The 26,613-nt window shown below is 38.4% G+C and overlaps 1 protein-coding gene and 1 pseudogene across 2 annotated transcripts in view; both read right to left on the bottom strand.

The window, feature by feature from the left end:
* The window catches only part of GPAT3 (glycerol-3-phosphate acyltransferase 3), a 55,194-nt gene that overhangs the window by 3,681 nt on the left and 24,900 nt on the right, over positions 1-26,613 (bottom strand). For both annotated transcript variants that reach the window (XM_053598800.1, XM_053598715.1), the window contains exons 4-12: positions 19,225-19,495; positions 12,968-13,042; positions 12,324-12,413; positions 10,610-10,703; positions 5,631-5,746; positions 4,441-4,496; positions 2,966-3,051; positions 2,310-2,438; positions 1,735-1,814 (exon numbers count right to left, since the gene is read on the bottom strand). In XM_053598800.1, coding sequence (XP_053454775.1) covers positions 1,735-1,814; positions 2,310-2,438; positions 2,966-3,051; positions 4,441-4,496; positions 5,631-5,746; positions 10,610-10,703; positions 12,324-12,413; positions 12,968-13,042; positions 19,225-19,495 — 997 coding nt within the window. The remainder of the gene's footprint in view (positions 1-1,734; positions 1,815-2,309; positions 2,439-2,965; positions 3,052-4,440; positions 4,497-5,630; positions 5,747-10,609; positions 10,704-12,323; positions 12,414-12,967; positions 13,043-19,224; positions 19,496-26,613) is intronic.
* LOC128593041 (uncharacterized) lies at positions 16,649-16,768 on the bottom strand (annotated as a pseudogene).

Genomic DNA, 26,613 nt, shown 5'->3' with positions numbered 1-26,613 from the left:
GAGGGCTTGCTGTGTAAGGATCCAGACAGCCCTTTATCTCAGCAGCATACACTCTGAACAGTCCTCGGTCCTTTTGCTGGTTTGGAAGGTTCTTGGTTATCTGGCTGACAGCCTGACTCAGTTGGCCAAATCCTATTCCTAGAACACTGCTACAAATGCCTCAAATGAGTTTTTCATGTAAAATATTTTTGAAACACCAAAAGAGACAGCAGGGACTTTGTGGAACTTTTTGGACTTGAGGTATAGACTGCTTTGTGACAGCTTACTATTATAATGTCTATACGGATGCAAGAATTTGATCATCTAAGATAATGCAGGTATAGGTAATGGTCACTGTTACAGAATGAATGTTTTTGTCACCTCTAAAATTCATGTGTTAAAGCTCTAACTCCCACTGTCATGGTTTTTGAGAGGGAATCAGGGTTAGACGAAGGCCTGTGGGTGGGGCCCTCCTGATGAGATGAGTGCCCTTCTAAGAAGAGGCACCAAAGAGCTTGTACTCTCTCTCAGTGCCTGCACAAAGAAAAGGTCATGTGAGCACATGAGGGAAGGCAGCATATGTGCAACACAGGGGAATGACCTTGCCCCAAACTGACCATGCTGGAACCCTAATCTCAAATTTCTAACCTTTAGAACTGGGAGAAAATAAATGTCTGTTGCTTAAGCCACACAGTCAATGGTTCAGTAATCCCCCCACCTTCCCTTATCCATCACTTTGCTTTTCATGGTTTCAATTTCCTGTAGTCAATTGTGGTCTGAAAATATTAAGATATTTTGAGAGACAGGCCACATTCACATAGATTTTACTGTAGTCAGCATATTGTTATAATTGTTTTTTTCTATTACTAGTTGTTATTAATCTCTTATTGTGCCTAATTTATAAAGTAAACTTTATCACAGGTACATATGTATGGGAAAAAACATAGTATAGGATCTAGTACTATCCATGGTTTCAACCATCCACTGGGACTCTTGGAACATATCCCCCACAGAAAAAAGGGAGCTACTGTATTTTGTTTTGGCAACCAAAGAAGACTAATAGCACTCACTACATCCCACCTTCTTCAAACAAAAAACTAAAGCTAGTAGTTATTCATAACTAAAATATTTTACTTATCTTCTTTCAAGTTGCTAAGCTTTCTCAAATGTAGTTATAGCTTGAGTTAAGTATGAATGAGCCTGTATGTAGCCTGTTGCCTCCCAATGCCCAACCCATTCCCAAATCCATTCCCTCTTCTTCAGTAAAACAGCTTAACTTTTAGGTAGGTACATGGCCATCCAGAATGAAGATTACACTCCCCAGCTTCCTTTGCAGCTAGACATTATCATCTGACTTGAGTGCTAGCCAATGGGTGTGAGTATAAGTGACATTTCCAACTTCCATCCAGCTCATGCTCTTAAAGAGATAAATGTATCCTTCTTTTTTTTTTAATTCCTTCCTTTTCGCCACTTCCTGTATACACTGGGTAGAGTTGGAGCAGCCATCTTGGACCATAAAGTAGAAGCAAAAATTGAGGGTAGAGAGCAGTACAGACTGAGCTGCTACACCAGCTTTGAATGCTCATATTTAAGAGAGAGAGAGAAACATTTATCCTCTTTAAGCCATTGATGTAATGTATAAATCACTATCACTTTCAGCTAAACCTAGAGACAACTAGGAAAATAAGTGGCATTGTTGACAGTGATTTTTTTTCCTAATAAATAAATAAATGGTACTTCTGAAAAATTTCTTACCAGGGAAGTTCAGTCAGTCCTCCTTGTATAGCAATAGCAGACTTAACTCTGTTGGCAAACTGGACTGCATCTTCTCCTTCCTGGTTGAAAAAAAAAATTACAAGTATTAATACATCTTGAGTGTAGAGTTCCTAATACCTTACAATGTCTTATAATCATTTATATTTGTCTTAAAACATAAGAGTCACCTTTAAGTTCAAGTACTTCATACTGTTAGTCAATCAATTTTATTTCTTTGTTCTATCAAGAAAATGCAGTGCTATATTATTTAATTTTTTATCATGTGCATACATTGATCAGATTCTTTTATTAGTCTCACCCAAGAAACAGCATTCTGTAATATCTGCAGTTGCAATGAACCAACAGCAATTGTAAAACTCTATGGGAAAGAGACTTTGAATATAAAATGGCCTGATATGAAGAGAGCTAATTACATTATTAAAAAATGATTCATCAGCTCAGAAAGCAGAAAGGCATGATAGGAAGAAGGGAGACACCCAGGTTTTCAGGCAAAGGTTTTTGTGCCTTTATTTGATTAGATAAAGCACCAAAGCCAGCTATTATTTCAGTAATACCTCTCTGGTCATGGGGGGCATGTACCATACATCACAGACGATGGCCCAGCTGGTCATCATTCGAAGCAGGTAGCTCACCATGTTGTATTTACTGCTGTTCCAAAATGCATCACCAAACTGAGGGTTATACTGGAAACAAAGAAAAGAAAAATACATCTTAGTTTTGTAGTTATGACCCAAGTGCTGGCTTTTCATCCCTGTCAATGTTTTTAAGATCCTAAGAAAAAGAGAAGTCACTTTGCTGGATAGAATTAATCAAAAAAAAGTAAACCGGACCAGCTAATTCCAGCTGCTTTTCTAACTAGAGTCCCAGATCTCTGCAACAAGAGAGTTCTTCGCATGACTGTTGAATACCTGTCTCCACACCTAACTGGAAGGTCGATGAACGCAGGCATGGTATCCATTTTACAGAATCACCATATCCTCAGTATTTAACATAATGCCTGACATAGGATCACCCACTCACTAGATAGCTAGCTACAGATCAGTAAGAGAGAATGAGAAAGCAAATGGGACAAAACGTATCGAAATGGTGAATCTCAGTAAAGAGTACACAGGTGTTCCTCATTCCTGCAAATTTTAAGTTTGAAATTATATCAAAAGAAAGTTACCAATCCAAAGATTTTTTTTTTTTTTTTTTTTGGTATTTGTTTTACCTTAATGGCGACTGGATGTATGGTTCCTCCAATTTCAAAGCTTCCCTTTTTAAACATCATGACTGAAGTATTGTTGATGCAGGTTCCTGTGGGGGGAGGGAGCATTGAATATTTTTAAAGGCAGTCATTTTCTAAATAATTTCTTTTTCTTTAAGACAGAGTCTCACTCAGTCGCCTTGGGGTAGAGTGCCATGGCATCATAGCTCACAGCAACCTCAAACTCTTGGGGCTCAAGAGATCCTTCTGCCTCAGCCTTCCAAACAGCTGAGACTACAGGCGCCTGCCACAACTCCCAGCTATTTTTAGAGATGGGATCTTGCTCATGCTTAGGCTAGTCTTGAACTCCTGAGCTCAGGCAATCCACCTGCCTTGGCCTCCCAGAATGTGGGGATTACATGCATGGGCCACCGGCCATCTTTTTTTTTTTAACTTTTTTTTTTTTTGCAGTTTTTGGCCGGGGCTGGGTCTGACCCTACCACTTCTAGGATGTGGGGCCAGTGCCCTACTCCTTTGAGCCACAGGCACCACCCCGACCATCATTTTTTAAATAAATTTTAGAGAAATTATTTTGATAAAAAAACTTTAAATATGAAAATTACAGACATTACACTACCATTTCACACATCAACCCTTGCTTAAGTAGTAAGTAGTAATCTGACAGTTCTAAGCAAGCTTAATAACAAACATTTTCTTTTCTTTTCTTTTCTTTTTTTTTTTTTTTTTGAGACAGAGTCTTACTTTGTCACTCTCTGTAGAGTGCTATGGCATCCTAGTTCACAGCAACCTCAAACTCTTGGGCTCAAGCAATTCTCTTCCCTCAGCCTCCCAAGTAGCTAAGACTACAGGCGCTTACCACAACACCTGGCTATTTTTTTAGAGACAGGGTCTCACTCTAGCTAGGCTGGTCTTGAACTCTTGAGCTCAGGCCATCTGCCCACCTTGGCCTCCCAAAGTGCTGGGATTACAGGCATGAGCCACCAGACCCAGCCTGAGACGATCTCTTGAGCTCAGGAGTTGGAGACCAGCTTGAGCAAGAGTAAGAACCCATCTCTACTAAAAACAGAAAAATTAGCCAGGCATGGTAGTAGGTGCCTGTAGTCCCAGCTACATGGAAGGCTGAGGCAGGAGGATAGCTTGAACCCAGGAATTTGAGGTTTCTGTGTACTAGGATGACACTGCAGCACTCTAGCCTGGGCAACAGAGTGGAATGCTGACTAAAAAATAAATAAAGTCATGGAAAATAATGTTCCTGGGTTCATTATCCAGAAATGACATTTGAAATAAAAAAGATAGGATGACTTCCATCAAATTTCCAAAGAAACCCAGGAATTAATATTTCAGAGAAGATATTCCATTCCTATAGGACAGCAGAGATTTGGGCTAATAAAGCCAATTCTAGAACAATTTTATTCATCATACACTTTTGGTGGTCTGTTATTACCAACGAAAGCTTGGTAGGCAGTCCCCATTCTTACCTTCAGGGAAGATCAATATGGGTAATTTTTTCTTATCAGCAATATGTTCTTTTAGTCTGTCAAGAAAAATAAAGGATCAAAATTCTGCCTTTGAAAAGAGATAGGTGTAAGTTCTTTTCAATATTCTTTATAATTTACTAGCATAAATGAAATTTTAAAGCAATAAGAAGAAAGTAAGATATAAGTCAATGAAATAAACTCAAGTTGTTCCTTTCCTAAAGAAGTACAAGAATATCTGCACTATTTCAATTTCAGTGTGAGAGGCTTCTGCCTGCTCGTTAAAAATATTACTAGACAGTCATATGATGAGAGTTCTGGGGCCCCTTATTTTGAGCTTTGTACCCTTCTTTAGGTGCATATATTTCCTCACCTGAAAAATGGGAATATTGATTGTTGAACCTATCTGCCTTACAGCCATCAAGTACAAGATAATTCCTTAAGTGAGTCAGGTCAAATTTTCCTATTAAATCCATGCCATGAAGCTGAGAAGGCTTAGTCCTGTCTTCCCTGCAGCCAACCTTATATTCACAACTCTGCTCATCAGAAGCTGGTGAAGGCTGAGGCTGAAATACTGTAGCTGCCAGAGCTTCTCATTGCTAAACAATTCCAACATAAGGAATAATGTTTCTAACCAGAAGAAGATTTCAGCAAGTACTCTTCATTTTACCCTAAGAGCAAGGGCCACCTTCATGTATATGGAAGTAACCACCGGAGTGCCTTCAATTACAGACCTCAGGCAAAAAGTGGTTCTCCGTTTTTTCCAGCAAAGGTTTCCAGTGGCTCATCTCTACCTCAAAGCCCAGAGGTTTCTTCTCTCACTTTTCTGTCTCCAGCTGTCTCCACCATTAAGTGACAAAGGTCATTCAGCAAACACTAAATCAACCGTCTATTTATTTAGCAAAGAGTTACAAATTTTTTAACTTTCATGGTGGTAATTTTTAACTTTGAAAATTCAGTGACTATACCATATCTAAGGCACAGCAATATAGATGTATGGGCCTTCTAAGCCTGTCATCAATTTATGATGACAGAATTAAATTTCTTAAAAATCTGGCTAAGACAGATGACTCAACCAAAAAGTCCAACTATAAATAGAACTCTGTATGTTTTAGTTTTATCTTTAGTGCTTCTTTGGCACTCTTGGCAGAAAGGTCAAGATTTACCATCTTTTATGCTACCCCAGTACTTACCTCTTAGTAACCAGGTGTCGATCCTTCATTTCTGAGCGTTCAAACCAGACATGTGGACAAGCCTTGACCATGGCTCTCTGAATAATTCCCATCAACCCACCATGAACCTGGCCAACCTAGAAGTACCATGACAAAAAGAGAAAAATGTAAAGGCACAGCTACTCAAAGAAAGGTTTTTTATAAGTACCAATAAAATCCTATTTCCCACTCAAAAATAAGATTGGCCTTCTACTCACTGACGTTCTTAGTCTCATGAAAGAACTTGAACAGTCAAATGAAAGCAAAAAGAATTCCTTTGTAGCACCTTTCAATTTCAAGTTACATTGCTGAACTAGCTATCCTCCAGCTTGAATAAGTAAAGGCCCTTCAGCTTAGTCAAGGTTAGAAAAATACAAATCAAAACTACACTTTAATACCGTTTCAAATCCATCCAACTGACAAAGACCTAAAAACTTGATGATATACTCTGATGGACGGCTATGGGGTATGGCTAACTCTATACATTGCCTGGGGGAACGGAGAAAGGATTATATGACCAAAAGAAGGAAATATGACAACATCTATCAAGATTACCTGCACAGGCCCGACAAGGTGGCTCATGCCTATAATCCTAGCATTCTGGGATGCAGAGGCCAGTGGATGAGCTCAGGAGTTTGAAACCAACCTGAACAAGAGCAAGCCCCCGTCTCTACTAAAAATGGAAAAGCTAGCTGGGTGTGGTGGCGGCACCTGTAGTCCCAGCTACTTGGGAGGCTGAGGCAAGAAAATTGCTTGAGCCCAAGAATCTGAGATTGATCTGAGCTATGATGCCACAGCACTCTGCCCAGAGCAACAGAGTGAGATTCTGTCTCAAAAAAATAAAATAAAATAAAGATTACATATATATTTGTCCTTCATTTCCATAATTCTTCTTCTAGGAACTTACCCTGAAGACATATACCTCTGACAAAATGAGAAGACATAGATGCAAGGCTAAAAATTACAGTATTACTTGTTATTACAAAATATTAGAAGTTACCTAAATGTGCAAATATGGGGAATTAGATGAATAGACAATGGCACATACATAGAATGGAATATTACGTGGCTGAGAAAAGAGCAGAGTTGATCTCCATGACAGAAAACAAGTGATTTCTAGAAGATATTATTAAGTGAAAAAATCAAAAGAGCAACTACAGCATACTGCCTTGTGTGTAAGACTGAAGAGGAAATGCTATGCATATATTTCTTCATGTCTACAAAAAGAGATATGTATAGAAAAGATAATGCAAACCAAAGAAGGAAAGAGATAGGAGGAACATGGGAGGGAGTGGCACTTCCTTTTTATTATCATTGACATTTAGAAGTATGTTGATGTCCTACATATTCAAAAAATAAAATTTAATCAACAAGGGTGAGAATAAGAAACTGAATCCAAACTACAGCAATTGAGCCCAACTGTATTTCATGTAAATAAAAGAACAGTGGCTGGGGAAGAAGAGAACACCCAAGAAGCTTACCGATACAGAATTTGACCTCCTACCGTCCATCTTAGATGGGGAAGTAGGAATTGCAACATGTCCTGAACTCTTTTACTACCTGTGTTTTATTGTAGCAAAACAGGCGAAGCAATGCTAAAAGGATTTTAGATGTATGATAGAACTGAGGAAATGAGTACATATGTTGATATTGTTGGAAAACAGGATTTTCACAGTAAAAAGGGGAGATGAAAATATGGACTGGAGGAAGGCAAGAAAGAACCTGACTCTGAATTGAAAGTATTGGTGTACATTCAGACTTTCAATAACAAAAAGATTTTAGAGAAGTCATTAAGTAACAGATGCATTAATTAGCTTGACTTAGTCACTCCAGAATGTGCACACCCATCAAAACATGACATTATACACCATAAATATATACATTTGTTTTGGGGTTTTTTTGTGTGTGCGTGTTTGTTTGGAGGGGTTTGGGGGATGTTTTTGTTTTTGTTTTTGCGATGGAGCCTCACTCCGTCCCCCAGGCTAGAATGCAGTGGTGGTTATCACAGCTCACTGCAGCCTCAAACTCCTGGGCTCAAGTGATCCTTCTGCCTCAGCCTCCTGAGTAACTGGGACTATAGACCCATGCCACCCTTCCCAGCTAATTTTTCTACTTTTTGATAGAGACAGGGTCTTGCTCTTACTAAGGATGGTCTCCAACTCCTGAGCTTAAACAATCCTCCCACCTTGGCTTCCCAGAGTGCTAGGATTACACTAGGAGTGAGCCACCACACCTAACCTATGCTATTTTTATTTGTCAATTAAAAAATAATTTTTTAAAAAGAAAACTCATTGTTAAGATATCATTAATGTTTTTCAGATACATAGTTTATATTTAGCCAGAAAAGCCATTTATGAATTCTGGAGGCTTTCAGTACAGCCTCGCCTCCCCTTCTACCCAGTGCCATCTTGGATTTAAATTCAATTGGGTAATGTCTTCAATTTAGGGCTTTAAAAAAAAAAAGAAAAAAGAATAAATTCTATTGGATTTAGCTTTCTACCATTCAACCCACTGGATACTTCGTAGTTATCATGCTTTTCTAAACCTTGGCTAATAATGTAATTGCAGTTATAATGTAATCAAAATGCAGGGAAAACACCAACAAAATTCTAAGATCCCCAGTCATAAGAGGCTCTACTCAACCCTTAGTTGACCAAGACAGAAAAGAAATATGACCTCAGAAACACAAAATCATGATTAGGCAGTGACATAGTTTAAATGTATTCCGGAAGGTTCATGGATTGGAAACTTAATTCTTCATATCATGGTGCTCCCACTCATGATAGGTGGGTCACCATGGAAAGTGTTTAGATTATGATTGAATTAATAGCACTATAAGATGCTGGCACCTTAATATTGAACTTCCTTGCTTCCCAAGCTATGAGCCAACACATTTCTATTCATTATAAATTATCCAGGCTGGCCAGGGTACAGTGGCTCATGCCTGTAATCCTAACACTCTGGGAGGCCGAGGTGGGTGGATTGCTTGAGCTCACAAACTGGAGACCATCCTAAGCAAATTGAGACTCCACCTCTACCAAAAATAGAAAAACTGAGGCAAGAGGATCTCTTGAGCCCAAGAATTAGAAGTTGCTGTGAACTATGACACCACCCAGGGCGACAGCTTGAGACTCTGTCTCAAAAAAATAAATAAATAAATTACCCAGTCTGTGGTTTTCTGTTATAGCAGCAGGAGGGTTGGTTGCCCGAACCTCTGCTTCCTTCGTCCTAACCTCATTAGATTACAGGAAAGTAAAATACAGTATAATGGATGAAAGTGTTTGTCTACATAAATATAATGATTATTATATATCCAGAAAAATACTGGGGATCTCTTGAGGCTTGTTAATATGAGAGTCCTCCTTGGGAAGGAGTCCACAATACCTTGAAATTATACACAACACTGTGTTTGTTTGATACACATACGTATGGCTGATTATCATATATGATGACTTTTTTCTTTTCTTTTTTTTTTTGAGACAGAGTATCACTTTGTCACCCTCAGTAGAGTGTCATGGCATCATAGCTCACAGCAACTTCAAACTCTTGGGTTCAACAATCCTCTTGCTTTAGCCTCCCAAATAGCTGGGACTATAGGAACCCACCACAATCACCAGCTATTTTTAGAGATGGGATCTCACTCTTGTTCAGCCTGGTCTTGAACTCCTGAGCTCAAGCAATCCACCTGCCTCGGCCTCCCAGAGTGCTATGATTACAGATGTGAGGCACTGCACCCAGCCCATGATGATTTTATCTTAAAAAAAAAAAGTACATAACTATCAACTATTCCTAACCTAAAAATATTAATAACCACCAATAACCATAAGTCTTTTTATAAAGGTGGCTAAAGCTCCTTTAGATTCATAAGAACTCTATTATTTAGAGAAATTTAAAAGCATATTAAAATGAAGTTGTCTAAGAGTTATGTATCTGAACACGTGTATTTTAGATAGACATATGGCAATAAGTAGAAATGTTTAGGAAAAAACCCCTCCATGACTGTGTAACCCATGGACAGTCAAATACCTCCACATGTCCCAGCCCTCCCCACCCTCCTACCTGCAGCAATCAATAAAGGCTCCCTTCAAATGCCTTCACAGGCCGACCAGACCATGACTATAATGACTGGCGACGGTAAGTAAAATAAAACCCACCTGCTCTTCCTGAAGCCCAACCCACCACCATGAGAGTAGAACAACAAAATCCCCTGGGGTCCTGCCCAGTCATTCTATTCCGCATTCTATTCCTCACTTAGAGCATCATGCCCCTTTGATTATCCTCCAGAATTTGCCTGACACATACAGGAGATGCAGGAAATCTTGGCAAATGCATAGGGCAGTAGAAAACATAGATCTGAACAAAATGCTAGAAAAAAAATGTCCATCCACTCAAAGGCATTGACTTGTTGGGCTTTGGACTTTGTTGTTGGATTCTCTTTTCTTTTGAGGCTGTGCGCAAGGACTGAGGGAGACGACATCGTGTAAATATTTGCCTTTCTTGCTAGATCCTCATTAAAGAGCTAGATTTGTTTTAATTGCATATAACTCCCTGAAGGAAGAGAGAACTAATTGTCTGGCCAGGGGATTCGTACAACTCTACGGAGGAAGAATGTCATTTACAAAACATTATTAAACATCGGCAGGGATTTTACAAAAAAAAAGGGAACTTTACAAAGTCCTGTCAAGCTCAAGTATGTCCACATTTCAGCACGTTAGTTTTTTTTACTGACATAAATACAATGGCTATTACCTTTTCTTATACTACATATTTCTCATGCAAATATATGACATATAAGTAGAACATACATATAATATGTGCAGTACAATATAGATATATAGCTACAGTAAACCCAGTCAAATTTCTACCATTAAACTAACTTTCCAATTTGTGCCAAAAAAATTAAAAGTTTGAGGCATCCATAAAACATGCAACTACTTGCAGTATCAACAAGCTGCTCTTACCATTGCATAGCATCCATCGGTTGTCAAGATTAAAACATCTATTGGAGAGGTGTGGTTGGCGACACAAATGCCTCCCTTCTGGGGCCTGTACTGCCTGCAATTAATTACAAACAATGGTAAATACTAACTCTTGAAAAATAGCCACTGTGTTGCAGGACAGCATGGAGAAACTCATCTTATTTTTTTAAGCGTGTTTTTAAAAATAAAGTTGGGCAGTACATGGGCCCATCTTCAAAAGGTCACCTCTAGGTGGTACAATGGGAGTAGTGTAAGGGCCCATGACTTTCCATTTATGATACATAGTTTTGCTTATTTAATTTTAAATATTTTCATATTTTTTTGATCTTCATAAATATCACTTTCAGTGGCTTCATGGTGATCCACAAGAAAATTTATCATAGTTTCCTCCCTCTCAGCCTCCTAACTAGAACAGAGGTCTGCCTGTAAACCTTTTCCTATCAAAGCCAGACAGTAAATACTTTAGGTTTTGCAGGCCAGACAATCCCTGTCATGACTACATGATGCTGTTGTTGCAACACAAAGACAATGTGTAAATCAACAAGCATGGCTATGTTCCAATAAAACTTTATTTACAAAAAAACCAATGGCAGATCAGATTTGGACTTCAGACTTGTGGCTTAATTTGTTGGTCTCTGTCCTGAAGTTAAATCAGTATTTGACACCAATCAAGCAAAGTAGTTTTGTCTGAGCCTATCTACACAGAGAAAGAGGAGAACCAAATACGTAGCTGTTTTAGCATGTTTTCCTTAAAATTAGAAGCCATTCTGTTATTAAGTCCTCCATATGTAATTCGAGTGCCCTTTCTACAGAAAGTGTCTCTTCTGATCACACTCCTGCCAGAGCAATGTCTTCTTCTCCTTACTTCAAAACTCATAGTCCAACTGCAGCATCATAGAATTTAAAACTTTTAAAGGAGCCTCTTAAGTTGGTAACAGATGGTCAGCCAAATGACAAAATGTTTCCCCTCTACATATGAGATAGAAAGATCCAGTCAGATGAAACAAGAGAGGCTTGTCCTGAACTTCTAAAATGATGATGTTAAATGTAAAGAAAATAAAACTGAGGTAACAGAAAAGACATTCAAAAGCAATCAAAATCACTTTTACGCAGCTAATAACTTTCTTTGGCTAGCGATAGTAAGTCGCCTCCATGACTGGGGATGAGAAGAGCAGAGTTTTGTTTGAAGGCTCAGACGTGGATTTTAGAAGTGGCAGCACTGAGACCAGAAACCAGGCTGCAGACTCCAAGTCCAGTTTTCCTTTCACCCCCTACAGGGCCCATCAGCATCGTTATTTTTTTTTACATCAAACAGACCCAGCTCAAAACCTAACAGGGCTATGTATTCACAGAGTAATCTTAAACAACTAAACCCAGAGCTCCATTTCCTCCCATAAAATGGGATAACAGTGTCTTTCACAGAAGGGTGACCTATCACAAGCACACGGTCTGGCCTGTACCCCATAGATGCCCTATTACTAAGCACAACCACATGCTTAATACTATATTCCTTTTGCAAACAGACCTCTTTCCAGTAAGTATTTTTGTGCATTACCTGACACCCTAAGAAGCAGGGATGAACACTGGAAATACTCTGGCTCCACCTACTTCCTCCTACTCACTCCCCAAGCTCTCCTGCTAATCTCAAACTGGATTTACCAAGAGAAAGGCAGGCCAGGGGCCAGCAGACACTCACTTGTTATGATAACGAATGGTGCCAGAGAGGGCTCGCACACAGATTCGGCAGCAAGTCAGATGGACCAGTTCACTCAGCCGGTTTTTGAAACTGAAGGAAAAAAAAAAGCAACTTTTTTTAGTGTGGTTCTGAGCACTTGTAAGAAACACAATACCAGCTTTAATGGGCTCTTTCACATCAGCATACGTGTTCTACTCTAAGGAAGAAGCACAGGTCAATTCTTACAGTCTCATCGAAGCATTTATTTTTAGATGACAAAAGTTTACCAGGAGAATGGGACATAACTCTAATGGAAAGTAGCTCCTACCCTACTACACTAGTATGATAAAGTCCTGAAACTGAAGCTTCTCTGCTCTTGGTCTTAGGAATCTGCCAAACGTGAGACTCTTTCCTTTGGGCTTCTCGGTTCATTTTCTTTCTTCCTTTCATTTCTCCTTTGGAAAAACAACTTATTTCAATTTTATGTGGCAGTACAATGGAAAATCAAAGACTATGAAGACAAAGTGAGCAGAATGCTAATAAGGGAACTGAGACCAGAAATATAATACGATACATAAAAATCAAACAAATATTCTCTTTGTGGACACAGCTAAGAAAAAGGACAGTCCTACTTATTACCAGCTGGAGGGAAGAAAACGTTTCACCTGCTGTCCGGCAGCTGCCCAACCAGAGTGGTTCCTACAACCAGCAAACTGATTCCAATGAAAGCCAAAGTAACCCTATAAAAAAGAAAAAGAAAAGGTAAAAGTTTGTCAATAGTAGGAAAGTAACCTAGAAGTTCCTAAATGATGAAGTTGTAAATAAGTTGTAGGGTATCCACATTAAGGAATGGTAATGCAGCCATCAAACGAATTTGGTAAATCTATAGATTCTGACATGGAAGAATGTTCCTGACACATTTTGAGGAGGAAAAAAAGTAGTTTCAGAATAATATATGAAGTATGATAGCATTTGCACAGTAACAATAAGCACGTATGTGTAATTAGTCTACACGTGCACAGAGAGGGCCTGGAAATGTGTTCATAAAACTGTCAAGTTCAATCATCAAAGGGTTTAGAGGGCTAGTGAAGGAAATATACCAAAATATATCACCCGGCAGGAATCCTTTAATGCAAATCTGTTGTCTTTTTGCAGGGTTCAAGATAATTTAGAAGCTAGCAACAAGGTAACTGACAATACCTCTCATCTCTGTATAAACATTTTCTCTCTTTTGAAGTGTTTTTAATATATATTCCAATCTCCTCAAAAGGAAAATACTAACTTGTAGAAATACAAATAGAACTACTCAAAAAAGGATTAATATTTAAGTCTTTAAAATAAGTGGGATGTAGTTAAAAGTGAGGAAAAAATCAGTGGTGTAATTATTTCTAAGGTTCTTGAAATCATTTTACTTTGTCAAATGGAAAAAGCAGAGACTGTGGGTTATCTCACAGCCCTCCCAGATCAAACCAGACCTGTGTCTTTTAGTTCTCTGAAGAGCATTACCCCATTTTGCTGGAGGCAGAGGGTGTTAATTCAGTAGCCGACTGAAAGAAGCCCCAGTGCAGCATCAAAGGACCCTGTGGATTTGGGGAAGCTGCAAGTGGCTGCCTGAGGTCAATGGGCAGGAATAGCAACACTCTCCAGGGTCAAGCTGGCTGACTCCTGATATATATCAATCTTTACCTCCTGACCAGACATTTGGAGCACAAACCAGTTTATCTTAACCAATCTCAGGGTTTACATTAGATGATGATAAAACAACAGCTAACACTATGTATTAGGCAATATTCTAAGTACTTTTCATATTTAACATTTAATCATCCCCAAAACTCTATGAGACAGTAATATTATCATCATCATCCCTATTCTACAGATGAAAAAACTGAGGCATAAAAAGGTTAAATAATTTCACCAAGATTACACAGTCAGGAAGCAGTGGAGCCAGGATTGCAGCCCAGGCAGTCTGGCTACAGCGTCCAGGCTCCGAAACATTGATATATTCCTCTCTGTGCATAGATAGACTGTTTACACATGTGTGTTTACTGTTATTCTGAAAATGGTATCATATTACATATATTATTCTGAAGCTGTTATTCTAAATGATGATGATGATCATGATTAACACAGAAGTTTGGTATTTTGTAATGCAAAAAAATAAGACAGAGTTCTCAACCCAGTTGGAGAAACACCCTATTAATAACACATCTGAGAATGTACCCCCAATATGTTTAGAATAATGTACATACACTGCTGTACTGACATGGAAAAAAAATTGTAAACATGAAGAATGTAAAAAAGTTTTTAGGCCAGGCACATTGGCTCACACCTATAATCCTAGCACTCTGGGAGACCGAGGTGGGTAGATTGCCTGAGCTCACAGGTTTGAGACCAGCCTGAGCAAGTGTGAGACCCCATCTCTAAAAAAATTGCTGAGTGTTGTGGTGGGGGCCTGTAGTCCCAGCTACTTGGGAAGCTGAGGCAAGAGAATCACTTGAGCCCAACAGTTTGAGGTTGCTGTGAGCTGTGATGCTACTGCACTCTATTGAGGGTGACAAAGTGAGACTGTCTCAAAAAAAAAAAAAAATTTTTTTTTAATTTATAAACATTTTTTTTAAGTATAGTATTTCAAAATTATGTACATTAAGCTGGGCACAGTGCCACACCCCATAATCCCAGCTACTTGGGAGGCTGAGATGGGAGGATCTCTGAAGTTCAGGAGTTCAAGTCCAGCCTGGGCAACATAGTGAGATCCCCATCTCAAAAAAATAAATAAAAGTATATACATTAATGTTGCAAAATATTTTGTCCTCATTCAAAATATAATCAATACTATATTATTATATACCAATAATATAATTTTATGATTCTATAATTAATACAATCATATTACTAATTATATCATTATAATTTAAGTAATATGATACAGTAATAGATGTTAATATAATTAATGTTATTAATTGTATTTTGAATGAGAACAAAGCTTTTGGAATGTATGTCCCCATAAATATCTTATTAAGATGTTAAATCTTGTTAAACTCTTCGTTTAACATCTTTTGACACAGTAATTTGAATATCGGATTCTTTAGACTCTATATGTTCATGTCAGTCACTGATGCAATAACTAAATCACTTTTTAATCTCATCCATCAATTATGCAAAATTTTTACCTTACTTTCCTTCTTTCCTTTTTTTAAATTTCAGATTAATATGAGAGTACAAATGTTTAGGTTACATTGTTTTCAATTCTAATGTAAAGTTCAAGTTGTAGTTGAGCCCTTCACCCAGGGGACATGTTGAATACCCTCACATTGTGCACATTAGACGAGAACTTGCCAATTACCCTCCCTCCTCCCCGCTCCCCTCTCACTCCTCTGCCCTCCCTCTTGCAAGACTATACTTGTGTTTTTTCTTCTGTGTGGGTGTGTTGTTTCATATTAGTATTGAGTACATTGTAAACTTGTTTTTCCATTCTTGTGATACTTTATTAAGAAGAATGTGTTTCAACTCCGTCCAGGTAAACACAAAGGATGCAAGATCTCCATGTTTTCTTATAACTGAATAGTATTCCATGGTATACATATACCACAGCTTGTTGATATATTCATGGGTTGATTGGCACTTGAGTTGCTTTTACATCTTGGCAATTGTGAATTGAGCTGAAATAAACATTCTAGTGCAAACATCCCCATGGTAAAATGAATTTTTTCTTCTGAGTAGATAGCTAGTAATGGGATTACGGGAGCAAATGGAAGGTAAACTTTTAGGTCTTTGAGAATTCTCCATACTTCTTTCTATAGAGGTTGTATTAGTTTGCAATCCCAGCAGTAGTGTAAAAAATGTTCCCTTCTCTCCACATCCATGCCAGCATCTGCAGATTTAAGAGTTTGTGACGTGGGCTAACCTCACCGGAGTTAGGTGATATCTCAGGGTGGTTTTCTTTCTTTTTTTTTTTTAATATATTATTGATAATTTTATTATTAGACTTGGAAACAAACCATGGTGTATTGCTTCATATTATAATCTGAAAATTATTTCCCTGATTTTGTAAAATTCCTTTACCATATTTATAATAAACATTTTCACAAAATAATCTAGAATCTATTCTTAAAAATATTTCAGGAAATTTAATTAGATGGCATTTTTCACACTTCTTTTTGGAGACAGAATCTCCCTCCACGCTGCCCAGGATAGAGTGCTGTGGCATCAGCTTAGCTTCTGTATCAGTCCCCCGAACGGGGAACTCTGGGGCCAACCACACCACCAGTCTAATTTTTCTATTTTTAGTAGAGAGAAGATCTTCCTCTTCCTCATGTTGGTCTTTGTTTGTTTGTTTTTTGTTTTTTGTTTATCACCAGCATTTACAAAGCCAAACCTAGGTCTGGGGACACATGCATGGTTTTTATATAGTGAATGTTTAGCCTGTGCTGATTATTATAAAATCAGAACAGCAAGAATATTCATGCTCAGGGTGGTTTTCATTTGTACTTCTGTGATGATTAGGGATGATGAGCATTTGTATCATGTGTTTCTTGGCCATTTCGTTTGTTGGCAATCTTCAGAGAAGTTTCTGTTCAAGTGTCTTGCCCACTTATAAATGGGATTGTTTGCTCTTTTCTTGTTGATTTGAGTTCTCTGTAGATTCCAGATATCAGCCCTTTGTCAGATTCATAGCATGCAAATTATCTTCCCCCATTCTGGATCCCATCTGTTTGCTTTAGTTGTGGTACCCTTAGCTGTGCAGAAGCTTTTTAGCTTGATCATGTCCCATTTACTTATTTCTGGGATTGCTGCAATGGCCAAGGGGGTCTTCTCCATAAAATCTTTTCCCAGGCCAATTTTAACAAGTATTTTCCCCACACTCCCTTCTAAAATTTTTATTGTTTCATGTCTTAAATTTAAATCTTTTATCCAGTGAGAGTCAATGAACAGTTCTCCATCTTGTCCTAATAAGAATCACTTGTTCCTACATATTAAATCAGAGGGAGTTGCATCTGAACATGTTTAAGGATTTCGTTCAAAACTATTAAAATTTTTTATTTACTACATTAACTGGACGGAAAATTGTTTCATATTCTTTTTTTAAATTTTTGTTTTGTTTTGTTTTTTTGAGACAGAATCTCACTATGTTGCCCTCAGTAGAGTGCTGTGGCATCACAGCTCATAGTAACCTCAAACTCTTGGGCTTAAGCAATTCTCTTGCCTCAGCCTCCTAAGTAGCTGAGACTATAGGTGCCCAGCACAACGCCCAGCTATTTTTTTGTTGTAGTTGCCCTTGTTGTTTAGCAGGCCTGGGCCAGGTTCAAACCCACCAACAATAGTGTATGTGACCAGCGCCCTAATCACTGAGCTATATGTGCCGAGCCTGTTTCATACCCTTAATCTGTACTAAGAATACAAGTCTTACTTTATTATTTTCTTGTTGTTCTTAGATGCATTACTACACTTGATCTTAGCCAAAAGGCTGAGAAGCAGTGGATGATTATGTTACTGGATTATCCACAATGTGTGGTTTCACAAATCTTTTATGCCACTTGCCTATTATGTGAGCATTATTAGTTTAGTTAAAACTGGATAATGGTATCAAACACGTATTTTCTGGACAACATGCTGAAAGCTAACCAACAGCAAATGAGGGCATCAAAAGTACTCTGTGTTACACGCAGAGTTATCCTCACTCTCCCCTCACGTTACCTTGGATACAGTGTCTGATCCATGGCCAGGTGAGGATGCAAGAACTAATCCACATATTTACTAAAGTTTCATTTCTTTACATAAATAAAAACAGAATAAATGGATGTTCTAATTATGAACAGAATAGAAGTGTTTAACACGTAGAAGCTCTAACATTTCCTTCCTGCACAGCAGTGAATAGCCTTGTGCATTCCCAGAGTGCATGAACCCCACTTTGGGAGCAGTGGCTAAGGCCCAAGGAAAAGTGTATGTGAAACCTTGACTTTTGCTTTGTTATCACAAATGAAATGATTCCCAAAAGACATACCATGCCCCAACTTCTGGACTGAGAACATGAGCAAAAGAAAACCAAAAGAATTTCTTGGAAATTTGCATTTGCCTATACTTAAGCAATGCCTTCCCTTGTAATAAATCTGGATAAGGAAAGGAGAGAACACCCTTGGGATAGTTAAGAGTTTTCAACTCATGTGCCAATTTCGTTTGTCTGGTAGCAAGTGCCTGGAGAGCTCTGTGAAGAGGACAACAGGCCATATCCAGGGAGACGATCAATAATGATGTCGTGGCTGGTCCCCATGCCTGCTGCTACCACCTCCACCACGCTAGACTGATCTCGGCCCAGTGTCTTCTACTTATGGTCCATACGGTGCTTCCACTAAACTGGGCTTCAAACTGCTTCCTCATCAGGCAGCACTCAAGCTCAGGAAGGAGACACAGGCGAGGAACTTATAATAAGAGACGCTGGCAATCACAATGAAGTTAGATGGAACAAATGCACTTCTGAATAGCTCTCTCCACATGGTATCACTCTCAGGAATTTTCTCCTCCTATGCAGCTGTGAATTGTTAGAGACCAGCAAAGAGGGCCAATGGGTTCTGGCAGCTGCTCTAGTCTGGTTGACACTGGGTGAATGCGAAACTGTTAATCATGTCTCCTCCTCCTTTTTCTAACTTCCCTGTCTATCCATCCTCAAATTATCTATGACTGCAGTAGCAAAGTGGATCCAGATTATAAGTCATGCTTTGGATTCTGAACACCCATCTTTATTAAGGAAAAGATGTGAAAGGAGAATAGATACTTAAAACATTCCTGCAGAGGTCATGTTTGGTGGCGTTCCCTAAGTGGGAAAAGGTGGAATTAGGACCACAGTGCTCCTAGGTGGCCCTTACATACATGATTTTAAAAAAAAGGTGAGCCGATGACATGGCCGAGTTATGGGCAGGGGACTTACCGCAGAGGCAGTAGGACACAGTAGCGCACTATGACGCCCAGCACCCACACCATAGTGAGCCTTAGACTGATGTACTGGAAATTTATATTGGTTCTTGTGAGGAGATTCCATGACACCAGCTCCTCTGAGGAAAACCTCTGGGTCACTTCATCTTCTACGATGGCTTCCAATCCCTTCTTGGAGAAATAAAACACGTCAGACAGCTCAAAGTCCCTTCCTCGCAGACCAGAGAGCCCTTTTTCCATGGGTGACTCATCTCTTTGGATAATACCTTAAAAGAAAGCATCATGACATGAGAAAATTCCATATAGGACAGAGGGACAATTGACCAAAGGGGCAACTTTAACTGTGCGGAACACATGAGACAAGCGAGTAAGTTTAACAGGTAACACGAGTCAGATTTCAGATAAACAGCTGCGGTGGGAAGAGAGAAGGAACTCTACCCAAAGATTCCAGCTCACTACCGAGGAACTTGGGTCCTTTATAACTCTTTGGCTTGGATTTCCTCCCTACATCCCACTAGGAAAAAACTCACAGAAACGACCTCCTCCCAAGTATAGAGAGGGAATTTTTTTATACACTGTGTAAAAATAGACTCTGTTCTCCCTGATTAAAAAAGATTAGTCAACAGCAAGCAAAATGGCATAAATTGATTTTTCAATATATAAAAATGATTAAATAAGAAAAATGCAGGTTCCTTCAGAAAAGTAAGCAAAGTGCATAGAAGTAACACAAGCTAAAACTTTTTCACTAGTAATAAGTATGAATTAAACAACGATTAGCCTAGTTACATTAACAAATTGGCAATATTTTTATTTAATGACTGAAATGACAGAGGTACTCTCATATTCAACCTGTACAAGTGGACCTAGAAGCAACTGTCAAAATCAGCTTAACATGAAAAGACCAAATATAGTTTTGCTGATAATCAATAATTCTAACTCTAGAAATCTGACATAAAAAAATAATTAGAAATGTATGCAAGGGTGGCCACTGCAGCATTCTGCATTATAATTGATCTGGATGATAATTTCTGATGCATCCACTGTAAATACTCTAATGTCAAGCAAGAAAAAACAAAATCTAAAGCTACAGTTTAACTTTATGCAGTGCATCCATATAGTAAAAACACCAAGAAGAAAATATCAAGTAATTATCTCTGGGTAATAGGATTATATTTCCCTCATTATACTGTTATTATATTTTCCATAAAGAAAATAATTCAAAGAATTTTAAAGCAGCATAAATTTTTATAAATTGAAAAATGACGATCTTCCCCTCTCACTCCTGGCTCTCTGTTCCCCTCTCTCTCTCTCTTTTCATCTCTTCACCCGCTTCTTCCCTCTCTACTATAAAATAAACTTATACTTTTATTTAAAGAAAAAAGACCACTGCCACCCAGTTCTCGCCATTTAGATATGAATAATAAATGAGAAAATCTTCAAAGAATCAGGAGCAGCTAAATGCATAGGAATGTGACCATCCATCGGTTCCTTTGGGGTGTGTCACAAAGGAATTTACTAATAATGTTAGATGACAACACTTTTTCTTTTGGGGTAGAGATGAAGACACTAAATTCCCTGAAAGAGGATCCCTTGATCTCCTCACTTTTTAGCTTACTAGGAAATCAGGGAAGAAAGTGGAGAGTGCTACGCTGCCCCTCGTGCCGTCTGTCCACTGGAGAACTTTTATGTGCATCAATAGAAAGAGCTGTAATATTTCAGGGTTTTGGCTTTTTTAAGAAATAATAATATACTGGAGGGGAAAGGAAAGAAAATCTGGAGTGGAAAGTCAAGTTCTGTTTAGGATAACCACCACCAACTCCATGACTGGTGTCTTTTATAATCGGAGAGACTGGCTGGGCATGGTGGCTCCAGTCTGTAACCCCAGCACTTAGAGAGGCTGAGGAAGGAAGATCACCTGAGGCCGGAAGTTCAAGACCAACCTAGGCAATACTGAGACATTCCCCCATCTCCACCCATCTATACAAAAAAATTGTTTAATTAGCCAGGCATGGTGGTGCATGCCTGGAAGGATTCCTGAACCCAAGAATTCGAGGCAGCAGTGAGCTATAATCGCACGGCTACACTCCAGTCTGAACAACAGCACCAAACCCTCTCTCTAAATAAATAAATAAATAAATAAGCTAACAATTTATGATTTTAAGTTTGGGGGGTTTGGTGGGGAGAAGATTGATTATTTTTGCCCCACATCCAAAGCTAGTATCTAAATATCATAAGAATTAGAGTGCTAAAATAAGTTTGGTTGTTTGTTTGTTTGCTTCTTTGTTTGAGACAGACTCTCAAGCTGTCAGCCTCGGTAGAGTGCCGTGGCATTGCAGCTCACAGCAACCTCAAACTCTTGGGCTTAACTGATTCTCTTGCCTCAGCCTCCTGAGTAGCTGGGACTACAGGCGCCTGCCACAATGCCCGGCTATTTTGTTGTTGTTGTTGTTTTTGTTGTTGCAATTGTCATTGTTTTAGTTAGCCCCGGGCTGGGTTCAAACCCTCCAGCCTTGGTATATGTGGCCGGCGCCCTACCCACTGAGCTACAGGTGCCACTCCTAAAATAAGTTCTTAAATGATCATTAGGTTATATTTTTCAGAAGTCAAGTCTATGAGGTTTAATCTTTCTTCACCATCTCCCATAAGAGGCTTAATTAGTGTTAGAAGATGAACCAAGATAATGTCCCTGTGGATTATCTCTGTAGGCCCTGCAACACCACTCTAGGAAGCTTACTCAACCCAAGCACTGGCCAATAGTTAGCAGTGCAAGAGTTTCATTGTTTAGCAATACACAGATTTTTTTTATGTCTAGAGCAAGAGGGAAGAGTAAGTTCTTCAGTAAATCTCTAACGGAAATACACTAGGGACAATAGACAGCCTTTCTTAAAATAATCTTTTTTAGAAGAGCCAGAGATAAGAATGCAAGCTCAAGTTGCCCTGTATTAAATAGAGATGAGAAAAAAGAGATCTGTGAACAGAAGCCAGCCCTCAGCCCCTACATACTTGATGTGTAATATATTCTCTGCCCCCTTACCTCCTGAATTCTGAATAACTCCAAGTATAACTCAATTTTTTATTTTGGTTAATCATGTTTCAATAGTACATAGATAAAAGCAATGTACAGAGTTAATAAAGAATTCATTTCCAGAATATTTAGACACACCAAAAAACAGGAAAATGTCAAAGAATACTATTAAAAAATGGCTAAGAAGATGGCAAGTAATTCATAAAAGAGTAGCCTTAACGACTAAACATTTGAAAAGATGTTCACATTCACCATAATCAGAGAAATGCAAACTAAAACCACAATGAAATACTACTTCATATCCATAAGATTGATAGAAATGTCAACTATCAAGTGTTGGTGAAGAACATGGGAATGTAATTAGCACCAGTATGCTGGAAAACAATTCAGTGCTGTCCAGTGATTCAAAGACATCAGTGACCTGTGACCCAACAATTGTGACCCAACAATTCTATTCCCAGGTATAATTCAGAAAGATGTTTTTCTAATAATTTTCAATATATATAGAAAAGTTGAAACAATAGGTCACTTCGTGCCTATTTACTAACTGCCAATATTCTGCTACATTTATTTTGTTCTTCTATCTCTGTGTATAAGAATATATTTTTTTTCTGAACCACTTGGAATACATTATAGACATCATGCCCTTTACCCCAAAATATTTCAGCATATGTTTCCTTCAAACATTCACTTATTTAACCCCTATACAATTACCAAAATCAATAAGGCTGACATTAATGCAATACATTAGTGGTCTAATCTACAGACCTTATTCCAATTTTGACAAATGTCCCAATAATATAAAGCAATTTTTTTCCTGGCCCAGGGCTCAACCCAGGATCATACCTTACATTTATATATCAAGTGTTTACAGTTTCCTCAAACATGAAAAAGTTCCTCAGCCTTCCTTTGTCTTTCAAGATATTGACTTTTTAAGTGCAAACCATTTACTTTGCCGAATATCTCTTTATCTAATGTTTCTTCATGTCTGGACGCAGGGTGTACACTTTGGGTGGTGACACCATGTCAGTGATATTGTGTCCCTCTCGGGACCTCACATCAGGAGCCACATGATCTTTGCTGGTCCCGTGACTGGTGATGTGTAAATCTGATCTTTTAGTTTAAGGTGATGCTTCCAAGATTCTACATGTAAAGCTGGTATTTTCCTATGATTAGTAAGTACTTGTGATCTGTAAGTATTTGCAAATGGAATATACTTTGAGACCATGTAAATATTCTGTTCTCAGTAGATATTTAGGATATCAAACTTTAGATATTCAAACTTTCACTCATGATATTACCATCATCTATTGATAATTCTTGCCTGAATGAACTGCTAAAATGTCATTTTCTCTGATCCTTCCACATTTATGATTTGGGATTCCACCATAAAGAAGACTTTTCCTTTACTCTCTAGAAAGATTCCTATAAAATTGTGCTCAAGAAAATACATACAAGAACATTTTACAATATCGTTTACTATAGAAAAATAGTGGAAACAATCTAAGGTCCATTAAGGAGAGATAACGGATGGCTATATGCAGCACATACTATAGAGAAGCTGAAAGAACTTACTACAACATTTACCAACACAGACATTCTTCAAACATCAGAATGAGCAAAAATCTGAATGAATACAAAATATCTGAAAGACATCTGTACAATTTGAATAATGTAAACTAATAAATATTACATATCAAAGATCTAAACATGTAAGACAAGTATGAAAATACACAGCAAGATAAGCATGAAAATCAGAATAGTAGTCCCAAGGGTGGCAGAGTTATGAGATCAGAAGAGATATCTAGGAAAATTCAATTGTTTCTGTAATGTTTTATTTCTCAAACCAGGTGGTAAATACACATATAACTAAAAAATAAAAAGTGACATGGAACTGACAGTTGTTCCTAAGATGAAGAGCTGCGGTGTAAGAGAGCAGCCTCAAGATCTCCCTGATATTAAGAACGCAATATCTAAAAATGGGAACTATTATAAAATTAGTTGTCAAAGAAGCACTATTAAAAACTTAATGTTACTTTTTCTGATACATATTGACTATGGAAGGTCAGATTTACTGATCCAATTCACCTAAATGTAAGCTGCTGACAGAAAAAAATATTCCATCAAGCAACATATAGGAAACACTCACTCCACGTCAGGCCTCAAGTCACAGGCTAGAAAGGACGAGAGAGAATGTTTCTCTTGGCATCAAGAAATATTCATGAGCAGACCAAAAGTCTTCAAAATATAAGCACACATCACATTCACTAGCACAGATACTATTCTTATATTAGTTTTATTGTCATTAAAATGAGTTATTTGTAATAAGTCAGTCATGATCCTTCAAAGCAATCCATAATTCTTAAATTGGTAAAAGCCTGAATCTAGGAAAAATGTTGTCCTTTTATTTCAAGTCAGAATTTTAAAGTAAACCTGTAGGCCAGGCATGGTGGCTCATGCCTGTAATCGTAGCACACTGGGAGGTCAAGGCAGGTGGATTGCTAGAACTCAGGAGTTTGAGGGACCAGCCTGAGCAAAAGCGAGACCCCTTCTCTACTAAAAATAGAAAAACTGAAGCAGGAGAACCACTTGAGCACAAGAGTTGGAGGTTGCTGTGAGCTATGATGACACCACAGCACTATACCCAGGGGGAAAGCTTGAGACTCTGTCTCAAAAAAAATAAATAAAGTAAAGCAATAAACACTTTGAACTTTGTCCATATACCAAATACTCTGGCCGAAACCAACATAGACCATACATGGCAGAAAATAAAATTAGAACTCTATCTACTGTAAGAGATTAATTGCACAAGCTGCCCTGTGCCCCTGGGCCTTTAGCAAGTCTCTCATACATAAGTAATAGCAGATATAAAAGGCCTGTGGAAATGGAGGCGGAAGTTAAAACCATCTCAAATACAATTAACTCTAAACTAGCTGAGTGAACTCTTAGAATAAATCGCACTAGTTTGGGGGGGGGGGGGCTCTAGTTGTAAAACAAGCTTCCTAAGCAAACAATTAAGAAAATTAAGCTCTCCTACAGACCAAAAGAGAACACAGTAGCTCAGAAACCCTTAATCTATCCATGACATATGTTCCCAAACTCAGAAGCTCAGCGATCAAAACACACCCTCTCAGGAAACCTCATTTAAACTGAGCAAGCACACTGCTTAATCATAAGCTTAATTAACTCAAAAATGAGTGAACATACAGCAGTGATAGCATGCAATAGAAATGTCTCCTAACTCCATTACTATAAATTTTCAATTAAATCTGGTTGAGTATTAACAAAAATACACTCCCCTCTCCCAAAGTTGTGGGACATGGCATTACAGGAACATTCTGGATGGAATGCTGATATGTTCTATTTCTTGATCTAGAGGAGACGTATGTGAGTAAATTCACTTTGAAAAATGCATGAAGTTGTACATTTATAAAGGTACACTCTTGTCTATGTATCTTATGCTTCTATCCCCCTACCCAATTATTGAAAAATTGAGCAGGGAGGAAGGAGTCTACCTGTCCCAGCACCAACTATCAGTAGTGGGGTCCTTTCCTGGCTTGAGGAGCTCTTCTGAGCAGCTCAGGCCCTTGGTTAGGAAGCCAGGCTTAGATCCTTGCCTACCATCCCCAACTTCCTTCCTGACCCCAAAACATGACTAGTCTGATTAAGAGAACAAGGTAAGGTTACAGTAAGCAGCTCTATGTGTGAGCTGAGGAGTAAGACAGACCACTGTTACTGTGATTAAAGAACAGAAACAACTCACACCGTGGCAGAGGCAATGGCCTAAGCTCAGGCAGTCACTTAAAGACTGGAAAGATCTTTACGACATCCCAACAAGCCAGTACCAGGAAGGGATCCCAGACACACACCACCGAGCTCCATCTCACTCTTCTTAATGACTACATGTACTAATATGTCGATGATTGCATCAACTACATAATCGCAAAATGGCACAGATTTCCAGTCCACTTTAGCCAACTTTTCTCACAACAATTTAGCTATGAGACCATAAGGCAAAGCTCCAGATATACCATGTCCAAGTAGTTGCTTGGGTCATAAATCAAGTTACAATTTCCAGGACATAAGTTAGGCAATGTGGCTATGTTTATTTCATAGTGACCCTTTTGCTTTCCTGATTTTTCACCGCTTTCCTTCCCAAGTACTTTTTAAAAATCAATTTTATTGTTATTAATTTAGTTAGTACAATAATGGTTTTAGGGTCTCATGGAAAAAAAAGTCTAGTTTTTGAGATGGATACTAAAGTATGTAAAGATAAAAAGGCATGATATCTGGGCCAGGCATGGTGGCTCACGCCTGTAATCCCAGCACTTGGGAGGCTGAGGCAGGCAGATTGCCTGG

The sequence above is a fragment of the Nycticebus coucang genome, chromosome 1, assembly GCF_027406575.1.
Source record: "Nycticebus coucang isolate mNycCou1 chromosome 1, mNycCou1.pri, whole genome shotgun sequence".
Taxonomy (NCBI): Eukaryota; Metazoa; Chordata; class Mammalia; order Primates; family Lorisidae; genus Nycticebus; species Nycticebus coucang.
Note: the sequence above shows the minus strand (reverse complement) of the source record. Positions and strands in the feature narration are given on the sequence as shown.